We start from the raw sequence: 23,015 nt of genomic DNA on the forward strand, positions 1-23,015 counted from the left end.
ACACAATAAATGCGCTATATAAATACACATTACACTGACAGTATAGTGTCCCCTTCACTATACTGGGGCATTAGGACTCACACAGACCACAGGTTGAGCGCCCCCTGCTGGCGTCACTAACACCACTTCCAACAGCAACCTACTATTCCCATGTGGTCTCCCATGCATGTACTGACCAGGCTCAGCCTTGCTTAGCTTCAGTGAGTCACTGCTCTTGGGGTGCAGGGTGATATGACCGTGGCAATGTTTTAATCCACTTCAGAAGTTTGACAAGCATGTAAATGCAGTTGTGAAGAGCTGCTTTTTCCAACGAAGATTGGTGGCAAAAGTTAAACCGTTTCTTTCTAAAAAAACATCTAAATATTGTAACTCATGCTTTAATTTCCTCTCGGTTAGACTACTGTACCTCTCTGTGCATTGGTCTACCTCAATCAACACTGTCTCTGTTACAGTTGGTTCAAAATGCAGCCGGAACTAAGAAAATAGATCATATGTCTCCTGTTCTTGCCTCATTGCACTGGCTTTCTATACAATTCTATACATTTTAAGATCCTTCTTTTCACATATAAAGCAATGGCCAAAATCTGCCCGGTGTATATCTGACTTATTAGGCCATATATAGCTTGTAGGCCATTAAGGTCCTGTAATCAGTTTCTTTGATCTGTCCCTCGGTCTCGCTGCAAATCGAAAGCAGATCGAGTTATCTAGTTTTGCAGACCCAAAGCTTTGGAACATCAGGATTTCTCCGTCATCGGATGCTCATTCATCTTCCCTCAGCTTAGTCTCTTTATTCATCAGGGGTCGCCACAGAGGAATGAACCGTCAACTTATCCAGCATGTTTTACACAGCGGATGCCTTTCTGACCGCAACCCAGTACTGGGAAACAGCCATACACACTCATACACTACGTCCAATTTAGTTAATCAATTGCCCTACAGCGCATGTGTTTGGACTGTGGGGGAAACCGGAGCTCCCAGAGGAAACCCACGCCAACACGGGGAGAACATGCACACTCCACACAGAAATGCCAACTGACCCAGCCAGGGCTCAAACCAGTGACCTTGCTGTGAGGCGACAGTGCTAACTACTGAGCCACTGTGACGCCCATCGTTGGATGCTTTTAAATCTAATTTAAATACTTATTTTTACTCCCTTGCCTTTGAGTGATGCAGTTATTTTATCTGTATTTCATTTTATATATATATATATATATATATATATATTTCTTTTTACCTATATATTTTAATACAAGTTTCTATTTTATTTTTATTATTGTAAAGCACTTTGGATCAGCTACAGTTGTGTAAAATTGTGCTCTAAAAATAAAGTTTGCCTTGCCTTGCCAAATCAATAGCCATGGCTCCTGATGACACACTCAGATCTTGTGAAGCGTAAAAAAATGTGCATCATTTTAAGAAAAAAGGTCTTCTACATCTTGGATGAGCTGTGGGTGAACTATCCCTTTAAGATATTTTAAGTCAAATCTGATCTCTATAGACAGCAATGGTCCAGAGATGCTCAACGTCTTGAAAAGAAACCAAAAACATTGTCAAAACATTCCATGTCATTTTTGTGTGAACTAACCCTTGATTATTATTTGTATGAATCTGATTTTAGGTACAAGAAACCGACCGACTTCAAGAGGAAAAAACTCAACCTCTTGACGAAGAAACCACTTTACCTGCACCTTAACCAGACTTTGCACAAAGACTAAATGATCTTAAAACCAAACCCATGACTGACACAAATGACTGATTTTCTTTTGGTGCATCACCTCTCTCATTCCTGGCAATATTGGACACTTTTCCTCAGATCTTCAAGCTGAAGTTTGAGATTTATGGCATCTTCATCTGCAAGAGAGACCAGTATATGAGACGGAAACCATTTCAAAACCTCACATGTGTATAAATACTGCACCGTGGGATTATTTCTGAAGAAAGTGGATGGATAACTTGATGTTTAGGCAACATTCTCCATTGTTTTTTTTAATATTTTTATTTTATTAATGAAGCAGCTCACCCTCATATTCCAAACATACTGTTTTAATTGTACTTTTTTTCATGCAGTGGCACTTAATAAAGCATAAAAAAGACAGAAACGTCAAAAATAAATCATGATTTTAAAAAAACATTGTTTATTTCTGTCTAAAAGCATATGAAAGCTTTATACAAGCAGACAGAATTATAATAATTCACTCACATTAAGTATTATTCAACAATCATTTTCTGAGAATTTGGTCCCTATAATTAATAAATATTAGCATCCAGTTTTGCCTTGAGATTTATTAATAACTTATTTTGACGAGCATCATTTGTTCTGCGAAAGGAAAATGGGCATATAGATACGTTTGGAACTATATGAGGGCGATTGTTTTTTTTAGATTAGCCCTATTATGAATGGTGTTTTAGCATTCTGCTAATGCTACATAGTCATGGAGTATATCTTCACAAAACAACACTGACAAAGTCATCATAAGTTGTATTTTCAGAAATGTTTAAGCGTTTCTCAAATAATTATTCAGTTTTGTGTTGATATTACCTGGCTAAAACTACGTTAGCATTAGCATTCATTTGAAACGTAGCCTTTGGATTAACATTTTTAAAAACGCATCCCCCTTATCGAAGTAAATGTAATAAACATTTATAATAATAAATAAGAAAAGCCAGTAAATATTAATTTCGACCGAAAGAAGCATCTGCATCATTGTGGGGTTTTATAATTAGCTCCATTTCCTTGGTTAGAGGAATTTTACTGAGGGATATTTCTCGAAATGTTTGGTTTCAACCGAGTTTACATAAAACAAATAGCCTACATTCTGGCGAGCTCATCTAATTTTTTAGCTTCATTTTTTACCGTTTCTGACAGGATCTTACCTGATTATAAATGATTAATAGTAATAAATGTGTTTTCCCGTCAGCCAGTTTAACGATGTTGTGTTGTCAGTGTTGAGTCCCGCCAAAACAGAATGAAGCAAGTTCAGTAAACGAAAACTTTACACATTGTGGACGGCTTTATCATAAAACGTGTATTATTGCACAGCTTTTTTCATGTCTCATTTCTAATAAATGATACTGCTGCTTGAATCATGAATATTTTATACCCTTCAGGTGAAATATCAGTCTCGGCTTAAGGAAACACGTATACAGCGAGCTTCATTAAAGCGGTATAACAGTTGTTTACAGCAATAACGAATGTTTAAATCATTATGTTTCATATGATTTTTACATTAAAGGCATGATTGATTACTACATATTACCTGTATTCTCCGAATTAAGTGCTTCTAGAATCCCAGAAGTATTTAACTTTAAAACCTAAATTTAATTGTATTAGATGACATCATGATTCATAATAATCCTCTAACTAATCACAAAACCTGTTTTCCCCACATGAAAAAAATACTATAATAATTTATAGTAGTCCTATGAAGTGTTTTTATACGGTATTATGGTAAAATACTTATTATATGTTTGGTATATTAACATAAACAAATTACCCCAACACTAGTTTTCTACACCTATAGGGTATATTATAGTCAATACACCACAGTTTACTGTAGTAAAAAACTAAAGTACAATACAGTATAATTGCAGTTTATCAGTTCACAATAATACTACAGTATGCTCTAGCATTTATTAACAGAGATACAATACTGTACAGTAAAACACTAGTATGATTCAAAACTCTAGAAATCACTATAGTATTCTTTCATGTGGGTCGACTGCAGTACTACATGATATCTGTTTCAGAATTAAAGAAACAAGGATTTATTTATCAACAATTCAAATATTTACCACATTTATAACAGATCAAGCATCAACATGCTAATTTCTAAATTCTACACTATTAAATAATGTGGTTAAATAATGGGAGCATCTTGTGAAATGTTAACCAAAGTTTCAACCCACAAAAATACTATAATTTATAGTAAATACTAGTCTTTGAACCATACTGTAGTGTATTATACCATGTTATAGTATTTATAGCCCTTTTAATGAATGCAACAGCATAATGTAGTAACCACACTCTCCGAAATAAAGGTACATGGGGCAGTACCTTTTACAAGATACATATTGTACCCAGAGTCCACAATGGTACCTCAAAGGTGCATATTAGTACCCAAATGTACCTAAAAAGTACCTCTGAGGTACCATTATGGACCCTTCAGGTACAAATATGTACCTTTTGAAAAGATACTGTCCCAGAGACAGCTCTTGTACCTTTATTTCTGAGAGTGTATAATGAGCTGGTAAACAATTTTATTTTTTACTACAGTAATCTGTGGGGTATTCTAGTATAATATGCTATAGTTTAAAAAAAAACAACAGTATTGAAGAATTTGTCTATATTAACATACACTACCTGACAACATTTTTGTGGTGGATACCAGTTGTAAGAGCAACAAATAACAACTTGACTTCTAGTTGATCATTTGGAAAGTGGTATAAGGTGGATTTCTCTGATGAATCCTCTGTTGATCTGCATCTCAATCATCACAAATACTGCAGAAGATCTACTGGAACCCACATGGACCAAGATTCTCACAGAAATCAGTCAAGTTTGTTGAAGGAGAAATCATGCTTTGGGGTTCCATTCAGTATGGGGGCATGCGAGAGGTCTGCAGAGTGGATGGCAACATCAACAGCCTGAGGTATCAAGACATTTGTGCTGCCCATTACATTACAAACCACAGGAGAGGGCGAATTCTCCAGCAGGATAGCGCTCCTTCTCATACTTCAGCCTCCACATCAAAGCTCCTGAAAGCAAAGAAGGACAAGGTGCTCCAGGATTGGCCAGCCCAGTCACCAGACATAAACATTATTGAGCATGTCTAGGGTAAGATAGAGGCGGCGTTGAAGATGAACCCAAAGAGTCTTGATGCACTCTGGGAGTCCTGCAAGAAGGCTTTCTTTGCCATTCCAGATGACTTTATTAATCAGTGATTTGAGTCATTGCAGAGATGTATGGATGCAGACCTCCAAGCTCATGATGGAGTCAGACACAATATTCATTCCGTTTCCACTGCAGCATGAGCACATATTCTATACTGGACATTATTGAAGGTTCAGTGAGCAGACTTTAGTCTAAGCACAGTCAGACCTTACTGTCCTAATGAAATCATTAAATATTAAGGCATGATCATATTTTATTGTGGTCAAATAAGCGTCATCTAGAGGCCTTTGCCTTTCAGATGAGCCACTTCTGATGCCAAAAGATCAACTAGAAGTCAAGTTATTATTTGCTGTTCCTAAAACTTAAATAGGCTACAAGACTTTTGCCAGATAGTGATGTTGTTGTGTTGCTATAGAATAACCACGACACATAATTTCAAGTACTTTACTTTTTTTAGTATGGTTTAAAAACACTACTTCAAGTTTGATATTTTGTATTTTTAATGATTAAATATGTGCTACTATCTAAAGCATCTAAATACTCTGAGCTGAACACATGATCATTTACTTAAAGCAAATGTTCTAAATGAATCAGCAGAACCGCAGACTCACAGAAATCCTATTATTATATCAGCCTGGCAGGTGTTAAAATATGTTGAGATGCATGACAGAGGAATCAGAAGCATCAGGAAAAAGCAGCTTTATTCAACTCATTCATTCATTCCCATGAAATCAATGCCACATTTGTTTTTTTAAAACCGTTTCTTCCCTAAGATTTCAACACGATGCAGACACTCTTACACAAGATGCATTCTCTCAACACGCTTCCTAAAATAATTTACTCTAATACCAAACAAAACAAAAAGTATATGGCAAAATAAGAAACACAGATGAAGAAAATAGTTTTGAATATTGGGATTATTTTGTTGTTGCATCATAAACCCATGAAACACCACTGGTTCTGGGCCACGCAGAGTAAATCATTCATAAAATTATTGCAATTTAACAATGCAATATAATTCCTGTCTTAACTGAATGAGAGATTTGTTCATAAAATAATTACATTAAACGGTCACATTCAATCTGATGCAGGAACTAATTAATGCATTCTCATGTTTCGTCGTTAAAAACAGCCTTTAATTAATACATACAGCGCTGAAAACTCAAAGAGAAGACGTTTATCTGAGCTGACGTGTTACGTTTGGGGATTTTTTAATAATAACATACGCGCAGCTGAAAGAAATGTACAAATACTTTGTCAATATGACATCATATGTGCCTTTCCGCTAGGAAAAGAAATCACGACGGATCAAACGTTAAAATAAACACAGGCTGAATCGTATTACGTGAGCTGGAGAATCAGACTAAAAGCAAACAAATGGAAACACGGTGAAGAAGAAGAAGAAAAAAAGGCATAAAAAAAGTCCTCTCACATTAAAGGCATGAGGAAATAAATGGCTTGCCTAAATATTGGTTTGATTTCCCAAGATGCATCAGCACTGGGCGAGTGGTGGATGTTACCATTTAACCACTAGAGAGAAGACAAAATAAAGGTATATTCAATCAAACTATTTCCATAGGAAAGGTTTGCTAATGTATAAAATCAAAACCCTCATTATTTCTGCTCACAAATGTGTTATTGAAAAAAAATAAATCAAATCAAACTCATTTCCCCCCCTCCGCCCTGAGCAGATGTGTTTCAGGGCTCTGCGTGAGTCTGCGGCGGCTCCTCGTCCCCATCTCTGGAGCTCTGAGACAGTACCGCAGGGGCTGCTGGGAAACGGAGTCCGCTGTAGGGAGGAGGGATCATGGCTCCGGGGGGTGGCAGGGGTCCAGACGGGAAGGGCCGAGGAGGGAGGCCACGGGGTGCAAAGTAATCTGGCGGGACGTCCCGCTGTCCGAGTGGAGGCCCTCGAGCTGATTGTACACAAACAGAAGATTTTAGATACACTGAGATTATCCCATCTATTATCCCACACCTTTTGCTTTCATTAGTTAAAGTACACATGAAATCAAAACAAACATTGGTTTTGTTAGCTCACATTGCTAGTCTTGTGGTGAACAATTCATTTGTGCATGTCATTAAGAAAAATAAAATAGGAGGCTCTTTTGTTACAAGCACCAGCGATCCAGTGACTGCGGATCGCCGGAGAGCTACACACACACACACACTCTCAAACTACAAGTCCCGGTATGCACCTCACACACAGCTGTTCCGCATCACTGTTGATTTCATACATGCAGCTGGAGGATTGTGAAGGACTAATTATGAGGACTATTTAAGCAGCACAGACACACACGAGTTACTGAGTCTTGTTTATCTGTCATTAGGGCTGCAACAGCGAATCAATTAAATCCACAGAAATCGGTTACTAATGGCCCGTTTCCACTGAGTGGTACGGTTCGGTTTGGTACGCTTTTATAGCCGTTTCCACTGTCAAAAAGCGTACCGAACCGTACTCTACCACTTTTTCGGCACCCTTTCGAAAGGGTACCAAACACGAGAAAGGGTACCAAAAGGCGGAGCCACACGCGCAGCTGAACGCTATTGGTTTACAGAGATACGTCATTCGCTTACGCAACAAGCCAGAATGAAAACATAAACCCCGCCATGTTTGAATTACACAGCGAGAGATTAAAGCGGAATTATAAATACATATAATACTGAGCCATGGTCGATCTGGGCTCAAACAAACCTTGTCATCATCTTGATGAACAGACACAAATCCAAGAAGAAGAGCAGATTTACCCTGGGCCTCGTAGTTTTTTACGAGCCAGTCTGAGGCGCGAGCGGTTTCGCTTTCTTGCTAGCACTCGCGCGCATCTAACATTATATCTGAAATAACAAACTTCTTGAGCTGATGATAATAACCTGCGCTTGATTATTGACGTGCTTTTGAAACCCGATCCTGTCAGACACTGACAAACGCGAGAGTGAAGCGTGAAAAAACAAAGGAGAAGCCGGAAAAAAAGGAGCACATTATTATTCAGCAAACATGAACAAAATGCCACGATTAACTAACTTATTATCTTCACATTTTGGACTATTATGAACCGGGAATGACGGAATTACTCCCTAACAGAGGCTACATGTGCTGCTGAAGATTACAGACACAGATGAGAGGTTTTCACTGACTGTAGGCTATATTTTGGGTTGTTTTTGAACCTAAATACGGGTGAAATGTCTGCTGTGTGTAGTTCTTCTGTAGTTGGTAACAGGGTAAAGGGCTGTATGCGTCTATATATATGTTCATTTATTTAGTTATTTAATATAATTACAGACGTTACAGTAGGCTGTTTCGCACTGTCATTGATCTGCAGTTATAATCAACTCATGTTCACTGAAAAGTTAGTAATAAACATTTCTACACAAGTATTTATGTGTGTAAAGCATCTGTTTTGTGAGAAGAGCTTTTCATATGATATGTAAGTGACCTGTACAGCTTTACTGTAGACATTTCCTCCAGCTAGAATGACGTCGACTGAAACTTTGTCATACACCACGCCCACCAAAAGGGTACCCTTGTTAGTTGAAACGCAAGCCTGATAAAGGTGACCCGTACCAAACTGAACCGTACTGTACCGTACCAGTCAGTGGAAACGAGCCATAAAAGCGTTGGCAACGAATTTCATAATTGATTCGTCATCACGTGTCGCGGAGATATTTGATTAGTAAAAAACTTTAGTTGAGCGCGGAGTGGAGTGAACGCACTCTGCCTCTCTCGAGCACTGATGCCACCAGAGTTCGGCGCCTCAGACAGGACAGAGCAAAAAAAAAAAATGAGTGGAGGTAACGTTAGAGGAAAGATACATGGCGAAGGCAGAGAAATCTGTGCGACTCTAGTCAAAGGTGTCGGAGTATTTCACACTAAATAAACAAAAGCAGCATGACATGAACAATTTAAGCTGAGCTTTGGCGTATTGGCTGGCGCTGAGCCAGAGAAAGACATGTCATATTACAATTATGATGCAGTATTTTTAACCACCCAATGCTTATTTTATGTTTTAGACATGTAAATACACACAAGTACTAGTAAAACACCACATTTAGAGTTTGTAAAACACACAAAGTCTATGGAAGTCTAACAATCCACTCAAATACTGTATAATTTGCCGATGTGTGTTATTCATATCAGATACACGTAGTGAAAGTAACTATAAAGTTCAATCTGTTCCTCTCCCAGCTGGCCAGACACTTGCTTGCATGTACTTTAGGAGTAACTGGTGAATTTACGTGCTGAATCCTGCATGATCTGCTTTTATGAACGAGACATACGACCGGACGCAAGTAAACATGGCGATATCTATCGCACGTTATAGATCACGATCAAGATCATTTAAACGTCTTTTAAACAACAAAAACACTCACACGTTTTGAATATCAGGTAGTTGATGACATGATAAGCAAGCGTGTGAGTATTTTGTAATAAAATGCAAAAGCATAACGAAAGGTATGCACCAGTCATACAGTGCTATTGTGACTGCGGTGTGTCACGTGACAAACATGACCAGTCACCACGGAAACATTAAGGGTGAACACGCTAAACCAATAGTCGCCTATCAAAACTCACTCTCAGGGCAAGACAGAATCTTTTAAACTCAGCAGTGAAAGGATCAATAGCATGAGTAAAGCAGCGCTGGTATAGTTACTTTGCACTTAGCAAGACTAAATATTTACATATTATAATATATATATAATATATATATATATATATATATATATATATATATATATATATATATATATATATATATATATATATAATATATACACCAGCAGTTTGAAACCCCTGCGCTAAAGGTAGGTTGAAGTTACACGGCTTTAGGATGCCATTACAGAATAAATGAATCATCTCTAACAAATGTTTGGGCATGAAAATAGATTTAGATTTTTGGTTTCATTCTCATTCGGTGAACTGGTGACCTTCACAGCCAATCACAGTCATTTCTGTTGAGCACATGAACACAATGGCAAATCAGCGCTGTTTAATAACGCGCTCAACAGGGCTCAAATGTTAGCTGGAAATGGAAGTTTTTCAAATTCCAGTATTGTGACGACGCTAATGTGAGTAAATTTTTCCTGCTAATGAATCACAAATGGTAGCATGTCTTATAGATGACATCACTAGCGACTACTGATTCAATTCTACGTCGACATATGTCAATGTTTGCCAATAGTCTTTACATGAGAACATACCAAAAGGTGGTGGCACGGGTCCAAATGGTCTGATCGGAGGAGGCGGGCCGAAAGAGTCCATGTGTGGAGGTCTGAAGCGCGGGTCAAGGTGCATCATGGGAGGATGTCCGTTGGGTGGTCGGATCATCATCGGCGGCCCATTGGGTGGCATCCCAGGGGGACCATAAGGCTTCAGCGGGACGTTTGGTGGAGGAACTGGAGAATCCCGGATCGGGGAGGGCAGGAAGGATCCCTGACTTTGAGATTTGGAGAGCTGGAGGAGAAGATGGAGAAATACAGCTTAAAAACTATCTAGGAGGGGGTGGTTAAAGGGATAGTTCACCCAGAAATGAAACTCATCCTCTAATTGTTGCAAACCTGTGTGAGTTTATTTCTTTTGTTGAACACAAAGGAAGATATACTGAAGAATGCTGGATTTACAAACCTAAATATCGCATAAAACATTAGCAAATAAAGCACTTTATCTAATAGGTGAAGGAAAACAAAACGGTCACTTTCTGATAAACTGGCGAAAATATCAGTCAGAGTAGTTTGGGATTTTCCACTGTGGTGTTTTTTCTTCTCTAATAAATGGGCTGCGCCTCAGAAGACGAAACGTAATGAACGCTGTGAATGCGGTGGCTTTTGGAGGTGTGAAACACTCTTTGGGAACACAGACAGATGCTCAAGACGGTTCTGGAGGGAATAATAATAATAATAGAAGAATAATAATACTGAAGCACTGTGATGACGGAGGGCTGAGGCCTTTTACAATCAGCAGAACAACATTTCAGATCTGCAACAATGTAAACCTGGAAACATGTGAAGCTGCAAATCAACATTAATAACGCAAAGTCCCTGAACACGCATTTATATCTGATCAGCATCTCAGAAAAAAAAAAAACTAAAAAAAAAAAAAATTTACATAACACATACTGGTGAAGTGCCGTTTAATCACTAAATGTGTTTCCATTCCAAGATGATGCACATTTTTTATTATGAGAAAAAAGTTTATCCTAGCCAGTTGTGTGCATACAGTTTATATGCACACTTTCCAAATGTATATGCATATTCTCATGCACCTCCATTGAAGATGCAGTATGCAAGTTTCATTTTGGTTGAACTAGGTATTGCAACCCTGGTTTGAAACACGCAAGAGCTGGTTGCCAGATTGACAACAACAACAAAAGGCTGATTTAAATCGTGTTCTAACTAAAAGCAACGGCGCACAATAGATGGAATATTTTACATATTAAAAGGAGTTTTTGTTCTAACAACACCTGAAATTTATATTTTAGAAACGACTTCTATTTCTTGCCGCTGAACAACACAAAACTGACAATGATCAGGTACAGCTCATGTGCTTTAAACTGACAATGATCAGGTACAGCTCATGTGCTTTAAACTGACAATGATCAGCTCAGGTACACCTCATGTGCTTTATTCAGTGTTAAATGCTAATAATGTGAGTCTGAATGCCATTTTACATGACATTTATTGCCGTACTACTGAAAGCAGCAGCAGATAGTTCAGCTCAGATCTGGAAAATAAAATAAACCGTCTGAAATTGAACTTTAGAACTGTGACTCAAAACAACACATATCAGTGATTCAGCATGTACATTTAATAATGTTAAAGAGGTTTAATATGTATTCATTAGATTAGAAACCTTACCATTGTGCTGGAGTGCAGTGAGTGCACTATTCTGTGCTTCTGATTGGCTGTATTTCTGTCGTGTTTTGTCTGCTGCAAACAGCCAAACTGCTCATCACTGCCAATCTAGTCCCGTAGCGTGTTGTTAGGACACGGGGTTACAATGTAACCTGCTCACCTAATGTTTACATTCGTAATATCTATATTATTTGTTAATTAATAACCTCATTCTGAATCTGCGTCTCATTTCGGAGTCTGCTACTGTACACTAGAGGTCACATTTCGGTCATGGACCCATGCTTTGAGAGCCTTACTGACTGAATGAATCAAATACACTGTTTTCCACCAAGGCACCCCGGGGTGCAGAAATATAATTGGCTAAACTGGCATTGGTCGATTAAAAGAACCAAAACAAAGACAGCCGTTCCGGCATGTAACGTACATGTTCAAAGCAGAACATCTGACTTCAGCATTGTTTTTCAGATAAACAAGCATGTTTCTGAAATATCAGTAAACATATTATTGTCTTTTTATGCTTTAGAAGAGTCAAAAACTTATGTATAGCACCTTTAAGTATTTTTTAATACGAGATTCCAAATATGCGCATAAAAGTAGGTGGCTGAAAATATAGCTAGCTACAGACATCCTTAGTATTATTTATTCCCACCATACATGTCAATGGCTTCTTTTTTTCCAACTTTCTCCAAAATATCTGCTTTTGTGTTCAACAGCAGAAACAAATTGCTAAAAGTTTAACACCACCAGAGTGAGAGTAAATGTTGAGGAAGTGTAAATGTTCAGGTGAACTGTGACCCTTAAATGCTGGATTCCTGTAAACCAAACCCAAGCAGAGTTAAGTAAACCACTGTAAGGCCCGAAACACACTTTATAAACAAACGCAGAGGCAGGCACCAAAGGCTGATCAAGTGGGATTCACAATCACTGTGTTAGCTGAACATACACAACATATTAGAACCCTATAAAGTTGTAAATAATTATAATAACTAACTTTATGCTAAGACTTCATTATAAAATATTTCATTATATATCTAACAATAAAAAGGGACAAAAAAACATGACATTACATTAAAATAATACTAAATATGCTTTATATTTTAATACATTTTTATATTTATACAAAATATTTGCTATACATCATTTTGCAATACTAATATTGGTCTTAAATGTTTCAATTAATTAATTACAATAAATGTCCATTAAATATTTTAATTACATGATAAACACAGATCAATATTTGTTGTAAACTGCAATTGAGCAGAAAAATATTAACTTAATTACATGTTTTACTACAAGTTGGAATAGGAGAATTTGTTTTCAATACTTTCAAAGCCTCATGCTTCATTAAGTTATAATTGTTCATTAATTATAATTTATAATTGACCTAACTTAAAAAAACAGAATCTATTCAATCCTATACTTACACATATACAATAATTTGCTGATAATTAATAACAATTAAACAAAGATAATAATAATAATAATAATAATAATAATAGTTTTATTTTACTCTAATTACCATACTAAAATCTGTCTGAAATGCTTTAATATATATTTTGGCTTTTATTTTGATGAAAGAACAGTGAAATGCTGTCAAAGAAAAAAATAGACTATACAAATCAATTCTGCACACTACAATGTTAAAATCATGCAATTTTGCATTCAAGCACTTGTGTATAGTACATTTCAAGCCTTAGACATGCCGTACCTCCCTCAAACACATGAGTTTGGTTAAAAAAACTGCAATTAAGACCCACACAGTGATTAGAGAGTGAAGAGAAACAAGTCTTGATCAACAAAACCAGCTGCCAAAAAGCCAAGTGTGTCCTCAGCAGCTGGACACAGTGCTCAAACCCTTCCCATCAACCCTTGCACCAACCCGCGGTACTCACAGTCTCTACAGGCTCACATGAGGCCTGATCTGAGGCCTCGGCCGGCTCCACGACTGGTGCAGTCTGCTTTAAAGCAAACACACCACCGCCGTTTATTGCAGATCTCCTCGACACACATTCATATATGCATCGTGCATGAAATCGGGACATTATATCATACACAGTTTTCAGAGAAAATCATTCCACCCTCCCTGTGAAATTTAATTCAAATATTTCCCAAGTGATTATTTTGTACAGTATTTTCTATCTATTATTATTATTATTTCTTTATTTTTGGCTGCAATAAAGAAACATATATAGTGTCAATATTTAATGTTACTCTATGAAAGTATTATTTTTTTCATTGGCAACAGAAACAAATCTCGGACCTACATTACATGGACATCAGTAATGGAATTATTTGGCCTTATCTGAATAAGGGACCATAATATGATTAAGGCATTTAAATGCGTTGGCTTTTTCAATGTTTCTTTCATGATCCTGTTTTACATGTTATAGCCAACGACGGAGGGTGAACAACTCCAGGGTAAGGCATTTAAAAAGATTGCGACCGACCAAGAAGAGGTTAACAAAAGCAACACCGCCTATCAACAAAGGTCTATTATATTCAACATGCACATTAAATAATTTTATTAAACCTCTCCCCACTGATCTACACTACCTGTCAAAAGTTTGGGGGTCAGTTTATTTATTTTTTATTATTATTACTTCTATTTAAAAATCGAATTAAATTATTCTGTTCATCAAGGCGGCAATTTAGGCTATTAAATATAAAATAAAACAAAAAAATACTTATTTATTAAATATTTATTTATTACTTACTGTGTGCAGTTTCAAATGAAATTATTACTCCTTGTTGCTTTTATTACTATTTATAATAATAATAATAATAATATAATATAAGAGTGATTTCTGAAGACAGCTAAAAATTCATCATCGCGGGACGCAGCCCTCACTATTCTGCCGCCCTAGGTCGCCTCTGGACGTAACCGGCCCCCGAGAAAAACAAAATCATTCTCTTTTTTTACGAGGCTAATCGAAAACCGAACTTGTAATTCAGCAATAAATATTTGACCCTTTAAAACGTAAAACTCCAAAAGATTGGTCTAACCAAGCTTACACTATAGGCTAGACTACGTTACAATGAACTACCAATTTTATTTAATGTTGAAAACAAATTAAACCAGAATAATATATTATTATACCTCTCTCGTAATACTCATTTGTCGTTTTATTACTGATGTCCTTGACCAGCAAATCAGAATAGTCCGCTGGCCAGCACTTTTGGTTTGGTTTTCAGAGCAGCTGCGAACTCCAGTAATAAACAGCGCTCACCAGTGCAAAGTGCGGGGTTGGACAGTTCCATTTTTGTGTGGAGGGGGACTTTAAATTTGATTGACAAACTAACAATAGCTAAAGTGTTGTGGTTAATCATCAACATTAAATTACATTGCATTTTACGCCTTACATGATTTCAATGCATTTTTTTCTTTGCTACTATCTCCGTGGTCTCTGGCCAGGGGAGGCTAAGCCTTCCCCAGCCTTACACACGCTCCGCCTATGGCTATAGCACATAGATCGATTAACATCACCATTCGACACTAGTTTTCCTCCAGCAGTTTCACGCAGCATCAGTTGGTGTTCGTCATGACGGCACCATGTCATTTGGGTGTTTTGTTTTTAATTTAGTGACAAGTTCAACTGCAATTCATTTCTCACACTACGCTGCAAACAGATGATGACAGATATAAATTCAAGCACAGCCACCTCTTGACATTTCATTCATTAGCTTTTCATTCATGCACACGCGACAAACTCGGAGGCACTTCATAAAGTTCAGTTCTTCTAGAATTCTCAGCATAGTCATCGTTTCCCGCTCGCATCAAAAATGTGCTTGAAACCATTCTCATTTGAGAGCCGTGTGTGCGTCCTGTCGTGAAATGTAGTGAAAAGTCCTACAAAACGGTAATAGTTTGATTGCGGTGTTTACATGTCTGTACTGAATCAATAATGCCACTAAAATATTCATAATCCACATGTCTTAATTCCCTTTCTGTTTAGTTTGAGTATGACTTTAGTCAAAGATCATCAAAAAAAAAATGTATTTTTTTTTTTTTTCGCTGTTTACAATCATAGACTCTTAATTAGAGTACTGTCTTTATCGCAATTAATATCAGGGTTATTGGTGTCCATGTAAACATATAATAACTGTTTCTTTAATTGTCTAATTAGCCTAACCTGGATCACTTCAAAATGGTGAGTAAGGGTGCTTCACACTAACACTTTTGCTCTGCACCCGGGTTCGCTTGACATCAGAGTACTGTACGTTTAGCTAGTGTAAATGTGTCTTCTGGACTCGGGTGGGCACCCGTGAATCATACCAGAGTCCGCCTGAGAGAGGTGGTCTGAGGTACAGTTCACTCGAACTCTGGTTCGGATCACTTCAGGTATGAATGCAATCATACCAAATAACGGAAGTTACCACCAACAGTACAACAAACTATCGTTTTCATAACATTCATATATATGTGTGTGTGTGTCTGTGTATGACGTATGAGACAGGGGCAATCACAGTGATAATGTCTGCTTGTCTCCTCCAAAAACAGCTTCTGCAGACATCGCATTATGTTCTGAATGTTTATAATATTTTTGGCGGCAGATGGACGCAAGTGCTTTCTAAATGTCAAAAACCAAAAGATTAAAAGCAGAACGATGCGATGTGCGCACTTCTTTCCATTTTCGTGCTTTGTTTTCGTGTTCATCCTCGAGCAACAGCCGTACACACAACGGCAGCTCAATGATGCAAGCATACTGGGGTTCAGAAGGAGAAATGACAGTGTGAACACAAACCAACCAAGAAGATGGCAAGGGGGGGGGACAATCGAACTTGCCAATTGAACCAAGTGTGAAAGCACCCCTAAGACACATTTATTTAAGCTTGTTTTTTTATTTATGGTGAATTTTGTACTGTTTTTAATGCATCTCATTATTACTGTACACTGTAAAAAATGGCCGTGATTTAACGGTAAAAAAGCTACAGTAAAAAATCCGTAACCTGGTTATCAGTATGTTTCCTTAATATATACGGTGAATAACCGTAAATTGACTTCCCAGAATTCCCTGCATGGCACATCACTTTTTATTGACATTACTATGGATCTTTTTAGTTGTTTCCCCATCAGTTTCTGTACATTAGAGCGTTATGTTACATCTAATGTTGATAAACCAATGTTATTTCAGGACTTTAATTTTATGCGTGTTACCATACTGGTGTTAGTAGCTGTGTGAATGACACTGAGCACCTTCTATACACTGGTACTGTACACTTTTCTGCTTGTGGGAAAAGTTGTTTGTGATGAGTTTTTGGTTCATTATGTAACTTTCTCATCACCACCTGCATATGGCTGTGTTAACCCGTCTAACTGTGTAACAAAAATATGTGTAGATGTTGGTAATTTAAAATACAGACATCTTACCTCTATAAATTAATGAAATACGGTAGTTTACTGTAAAAAAGAGAAACTACTTTTACGGTTTGTATTGTATTTTTAACGGTAAAATACTGGCAACCACAGCTGCCGTTTTTTTACCGTAAATTTTACGGATTTATTTTTTACAGTGAAGTGTTTTGGGGGGAAAAGCACTTTACAAATAAAATGTATTATTATTATTATTTACCTAACCCAATTAACCTAGTTAAGCCTTTAAATGTCACTTTAAGCTGAATCCTAGTATCTTGAAGAATATCTAGTCTAATATTATTTGTCATCATGGCAAAGATAAAATAAATCAGTCATTAGAAAGGAGTTTATGAAACTATTATGTTTAGAAACGTGTTGAAAAAATCTTCTCACTGTTAAACAGCACTTGGGAAATATTTAAATATATGATATTATGGAAAAAAACAACATGATATCTGCGGTCCTTACCATCGGCCCATCATGTGCACATGGAGATGATGTCATTGGCTGAAACATTTCTGAAAAACAGACAACAGGACAATCAGACATCTGTGAATGCAGATTTAACGCAATCCTGAATAAGAAAATGCAAAATCTAATCAAGTAAAACAAACAGAAACTCTGCATCTTCCCTTTAAACCATTTTTATGTATCAATAAATCTAGAGGCCTGTCACAACAATCCATATCTGGACTTAAGGCACAACACATGGACATGAGCTCAGTCATTTTTGGTGATGCACTATATATCACCATACATAAAAACCAGTTCTAGCAACATTTTAGCTGATTGTGCAACATCTCCATCTCTATTGGAGGTGTCACTGTCAGTATGGTTAAAAACACTGTAGTATTTACTATAAATTACTATAGTATATTTTCATGAGGGTGTCTGACAGCTGAAAATAGATCTGGTAGCAGATATCGCAGCCTCTGTTACTCTTTACTTTTGTGTTAACATTTATTATCATTTATTTAGGATATGCGATGTCACATTCTAACTCATTAATAAATAGCTAAAATGACTATAATGAAATATTCATAAGAATCAAACATGATGTGTTGTTTAGAGGAGTGTAACTTGCATTGTGATGATCATATATTATCATTCTGGCATTATATAATGAGTGGTGTAAAATGGTCATAAAATGTCAATAACATTGTTTATAACAATATATTTTGGTGCAATATATCCTACAACAAAAATAGATATAGTGACAGGCCTATTAAATCTAGCATGAAGTTGCATCCAAAGCACCTGGTCTGGATGGCAAAGGGTGTCCAAGCTCAGAGAAGCGTCCGTGAGGGTCAGACGGGGGTCGCGGACCTGAAATACACACAGATTAGAAAAAAGAAAACCAATCAAATACATTTCACACATAAAAGACTGTGAGGAGGAAAAATTATCAACACGATGATCCTGTAAGAACAGAAACTGGAAAAAAATGACAACCTGAAAACACAGAATGACTGAAAAACAGAGCTGGAAAAGGAAAAGGATAAAAGTGACCAAAATGACAACCTAAACTCACAAAATGACTGAAAAAACAGGACAGTTACAGAAGGAAAAGATAAAAATGACAAACTAAAACAGAATGACTGGAAATGGAAAAGAAGTGGATAAAAATGAAAACCTAAACACACAGAATGACTAAAAAACAGCTGTAGAATGAAAAGAGGATAAAAAAAGACAACCTAAACACACTGAATGACTTAAACTGAACTAAAAAAAGAAAAGCGGATAAAAAACAACAACCTAAAAACACAGAATGACTGATAAACAGAGCTGGAAAAAGAAAAGAGGATAAAAATGACAAAGATGACAACCTAAACTCACAAAATGACTGAAAAACAGGACAGTTACATAAGGAAAAGATAAAAATGAGGATAAAAATGAAAACCTAAGCACACAGAATGACATGAAAACAGAGATGTAGAATGAAAAGAGGATAAAAATAACAACCTAAAAACACAAAATGACTGAAAAACAAAAATGGAAAAAGGAGGATAAAAATGACAACCTAAAAACACAGAATGACACAAACTGAGAGCTGGAAAATGAAGAGATAAAAACGACAACACACTGAATGAGCTGAAAAGGGAAGAGGATAAAATGACAACCTAAAAACACAAAATTACTGAAAAGCAGATCTAGAAAAGGAAAAGAGGATAAAACAACAACCTAAAATGACTCAAAAACAGAATTGGAGAATGAAAAGAGGATAAAAATGACAACCTAAACACATAGAATGACTAAAAAATAGAGATGGGGAATAAAAAAGGATAAAAATGACAAAAACGACAACCTAAACACACAAAATCACTGAAAAACAGGAGAGATAGAAAAGGAAAAGAAGATAAAAATGACAAACTAAAAACAGAATGACTGGAAATGGAAAAGAGGAGGATAAAAATGAAAACCTAAACACACAGAATGACTGGAAAACAGATCTGTAGAATGAAAAGAGGATAAAATTAACAAAACCAACAACCTAAAACACAGAATGACACAAACTGAGAGCTGGAAAATGAAGAGATAAAAACGACAACACACTGAATGAGCTGAAAAGAGAAAAAGAGGATAAAAATGACAACCTAAAAACAAAATGACTGAAAAACAGGAGAGTTAGAAACGGAAAAAAGGAGGATAAAAATGACAACCTAAACACACAAAATGACTGAAAAACAGATCTAGAAAAGGAAAAGAGGGTAAAACGACTCAAAAACAGAATTGGAGAATGAAAAAAGGATGAAAATGACAACCTAAACACACAAAAAGACTCAAACAGAGCTCAAAAAGAAAACATAAAACACAAGCGCTGGAGAAGGAAAAGAGGATAAAAATGACAATCTAAACACACTAAATGACTGAAAAACAGGACAGTTACAGAAGGAAAAGATAAAAATGACAAACTAAAAACAGAATGACTGGAAATGGAAAAGAGGAGGATAAAAATGAAAACCTAAACACACAGAATGACTAAAAAAAACAGATCTAACAAAGGAAAAGAGGGTAAAACAACAACCTAAAAAGCCTCAAAAACAGAATTGGAGAATGAAAAAAGGATGAAAATGAATGACTCAAACAGAACTCAAAAAGAAAACATAAAACACAAGAGCTGGAGAAGGAAAAGAGGATAAAAATGACAACCTAAATACATAGAATGACTGAAAAATAGAGATGAGGAATGAAAAAGAGGATAAAAATGACAAAAACGACAACCTGAAAACACAGAATGACTGAAAAACAGCTGGAAAAAGAAAAGTGGATAAAAAAAAGACAACCAAAAAACACTGAAGAACTCAAACTGAACTGAAAAAAGAAAAGAGAATAAAAAAGACAACCTAAAAACACTGAATGACTGAAAAACAGAGCTGAAAAAAAAGACAGAACAAAAATGACAACATAAAAACAGGAGAGCTGGAAAAGAAAAGAGCATACAAGAACGACAACCTAAAAGCTGAATGACTCAAACTAAGAGCTGGAAAATGAAAAGAGGGTAAAAATGACAACCTAAAACACAGAATGACTGAAAAACAGCTGGAAAAAGAAAAGTGGATAAAAAAAGACAACCAAAAAACACTGAAGAACTCAAACTGAACTGAAAAAAGAAAAGAGAATAAAAAAAGACAACCTAAAAACACTGAAGGACTCAAACTGAACTGAAAAAAAAGACAGAACAAAAATGACAACATAAAAACAGGAGAGCTGGAAAAGAAAAAGAGCATACAAGAACGACAACCTAAAAGCTGAATGACTGAAAAACAGAGCTGGAAAAGGAAAAGAGGATAAAAATGACAACCTAAAAACACAGAATGACTGAAAAACAGGAGATCTGGAAAATTAAAAGAGGAGGGTAAAGCTGGAGTGCAGGAGAATCTGGAGAAGAGGTGGATCTCACCGAACGGCTCACCGCGTCGCCCTACAGGTGCTGATGGGGGCCGTCCCGGACCCTCGATCATCAGAGGAGGAGATGGAGCCCCGCCGCTCACAGGAGATGGACCGTAAGAATCCCCTGTTCACACCAAACCAGCACAGTCAGACAGTGGAGACACATCACAGTGTTTCCCCCTACCATTATATTGAAGGGGCGCTCGGAGGAAAATGTTCCATGAACCAGACAGAAATAACTATATCTGCAGAGGTGCAATATGACAATATATACTGTAGGAATGACATAAAGTGCATTGTTTCAAACCCTTCCTGTTACATTTTAAAAATAAAAAAACAACAATGAAATAAAGGATTTGACAAATGAAGGGGAAAAAAACCCTGATCCATCCTCCTTTTCCTGGCTTAATTATAAACTGATAGCACAGAGAAAACATGCTTTTCTTTCTTTCTTTCTTAATTAATTTTTTTTACTGTTGTACCTTTTGCTTTTTGTATTTATACATTTTTCCGCATTGCTGTTTATGGCCTAATATGCTCCATCTATAATGTTATTTTATTCATCTTATTATTATTCTTTTTGTTTGTGTGTTTTTGACCTAAATATGGTTGTTGTTGTTGTTGTTTTTATAATAGTTTTAGATAAAAGAAAAACAAGGTAAATTAATACTTACAAAGATTTGACAAGACTTTTTTTGTTATATCCCCCCCCCCACCCCCCCATGAACAACCTCCCTCCCCTTAAAAATAAATAAATGAACAAATAATAATAAAAAAAATAATAATATTAATAAATAAATAAAATAAATTAATTAATTAATTCATTAATTTTCTTTTCGGCTCAGTCCCTTTATTAATCCAGGGTCGCCACAGTGGAATGAACCACCAATTTATCCAGCACATGTTTTATGCAGCGGATGATGCCCTTCCAGCCGCAACCCATTTCTGAGAAACATCCACACACACTCATTCACACTCACACCCAACAGACAATTTAGCCTACCCAATTCACCTGTACCACATGTGTTTGGACTGTGGGGGAAACCGGAGCACCCGGAGAAAACCCACGCGTACGCAGGGAGAACATGCAAACTCCACACAGAAACGCCAACTGACCTAGCCGAGGCTCGAACCAGCGACCTTCTTGCTGTGAAGCAACAGCACTACTCACTGCGTCGCCTGAATTAAATTAATACTAAATTAAATTAAATATTTACATGGTCACAGAGTTTTGATAGTACAGTGAGGAAGTATTTAACAGTGATGTTTGCCCATTGAGTTTGACTGCATTATCCTTTTAATTTACCTATTAGTTTTAGTTTGGGGGAAATGTCAAGCCTTTTTCAAAGTATGAGACCATTGGATTCCATTCTGTAATAAAACGTCTAGTAAATCCTCTAAGAGAGTATTTAATTTTCTCCAATCTTAAAAACAGCATCATATCACTAAACCAGACTGAAACTAAAGGTGGTTTACTTGATTTCCAATCAAGCAATATTCTTCTCCGAGCCATAAGACACGCGAAGGCCTAAGCGTCTTGATAACTATTGGACATGACTGTACCTTTAAGTACTCCAAAAAATAGCCATTTCAAAGCTAGGTCTAACATCTTTATTATATGCTTCGGACAGAATTTTAATTATAGTTGTCCTATAATCAAACAGTCTAGGGCAGGCATGGGCAAACTTGATCTTCGAGGGCCGGTGTCCCTGCAGAGTTTTGCTCCAACACTAATCAAACACACCTGAACACCCTAATTACTGTCTTCAAGATCACTAGAAAGCTACAAGCAGGTGTGTTTGATTAGGGTTGGAGCAAAACTATGCAGGGACACCGGCCCTCCAGGATCGAGTTTGCCCATCCCTGGTCTAGGGCATGCCCAAAAACATATGAGCCAAATCTGCTTTAGCAGAATGGCATCGTTCACATGTGTCTCTTACATTAGTGTATATCTTGGAATATCTAGCCTTACTGTAGTAAAGTCTGTGGAGGACCTTGAATTCTAAATATTGTTTTTGATGCAAGAATTTATAA

The 23,015-nt window shown here is 36.7% G+C and overlaps 2 protein-coding genes across 5 annotated transcripts in view; one reads left to right on the top strand and one right to left on the bottom strand.

The window, feature by feature from the left end:
* The window catches only part of aida (axin interactor, dorsalization associated), a 15,926-nt gene extending 12,842 nt beyond the window's left edge, over nt 1–3,084 (top strand). The window contains exon 10 of the mRNA XM_056445286.1: nt 1,619–3,084. Within this exon, the coding sequence (XP_056301261.1) occupies nt 1,619–1,715 (97 nt within the window). The 3' untranslated portion in view covers nt 1,716–3,084. The remainder of the gene's footprint in view (nt 1–1,618) is intronic.
* A 2,491-nt stretch (nt 3,085–5,575) lies between these two features.
* The window catches only part of mia3 (MIA SH3 domain ER export factor 3), a 61,777-nt gene continuing 44,337 nt past the window's right edge, over nt 5,576–23,015 (bottom strand). Inside the window, exons 24-29 of one of the 4 annotated variants that reach the window (XM_056445597.1) lie at nt 20,992–21,105; nt 18,348–18,416; nt 17,559–17,608; nt 13,630–13,692; nt 10,088–10,340; nt 5,576–6,807 (exon numbers count right to left, since the gene is read on the bottom strand). In XM_056445597.1, coding sequence (XP_056301572.1) covers nt 6,590–6,807; nt 10,088–10,340; nt 13,630–13,692; nt 17,559–17,608; nt 18,348–18,416; nt 20,992–21,105 — 767 coding nt within the window. In that variant the 3' untranslated portion in view covers nt 5,576–6,589. Of the gene's footprint in view, nt 6,808–10,087; nt 10,341–13,629; nt 13,696–17,558; nt 17,609–18,347; nt 18,417–20,991; nt 21,106–23,015 lie in introns of all 4 variants that reach the window. The other 3 variants (XM_056445596.1, XM_056445599.1, XM_056445598.1) reach the window with 3 other exon arrangements.

Source organism: Danio aesculapii, chromosome 20 (genome assembly GCF_903798145.1).
Source record: "Danio aesculapii chromosome 20, fDanAes4.1, whole genome shotgun sequence".
Lineage (NCBI taxonomy): Eukaryota > Metazoa > Chordata > Actinopteri > Cypriniformes > Danionidae > Danio > Danio aesculapii.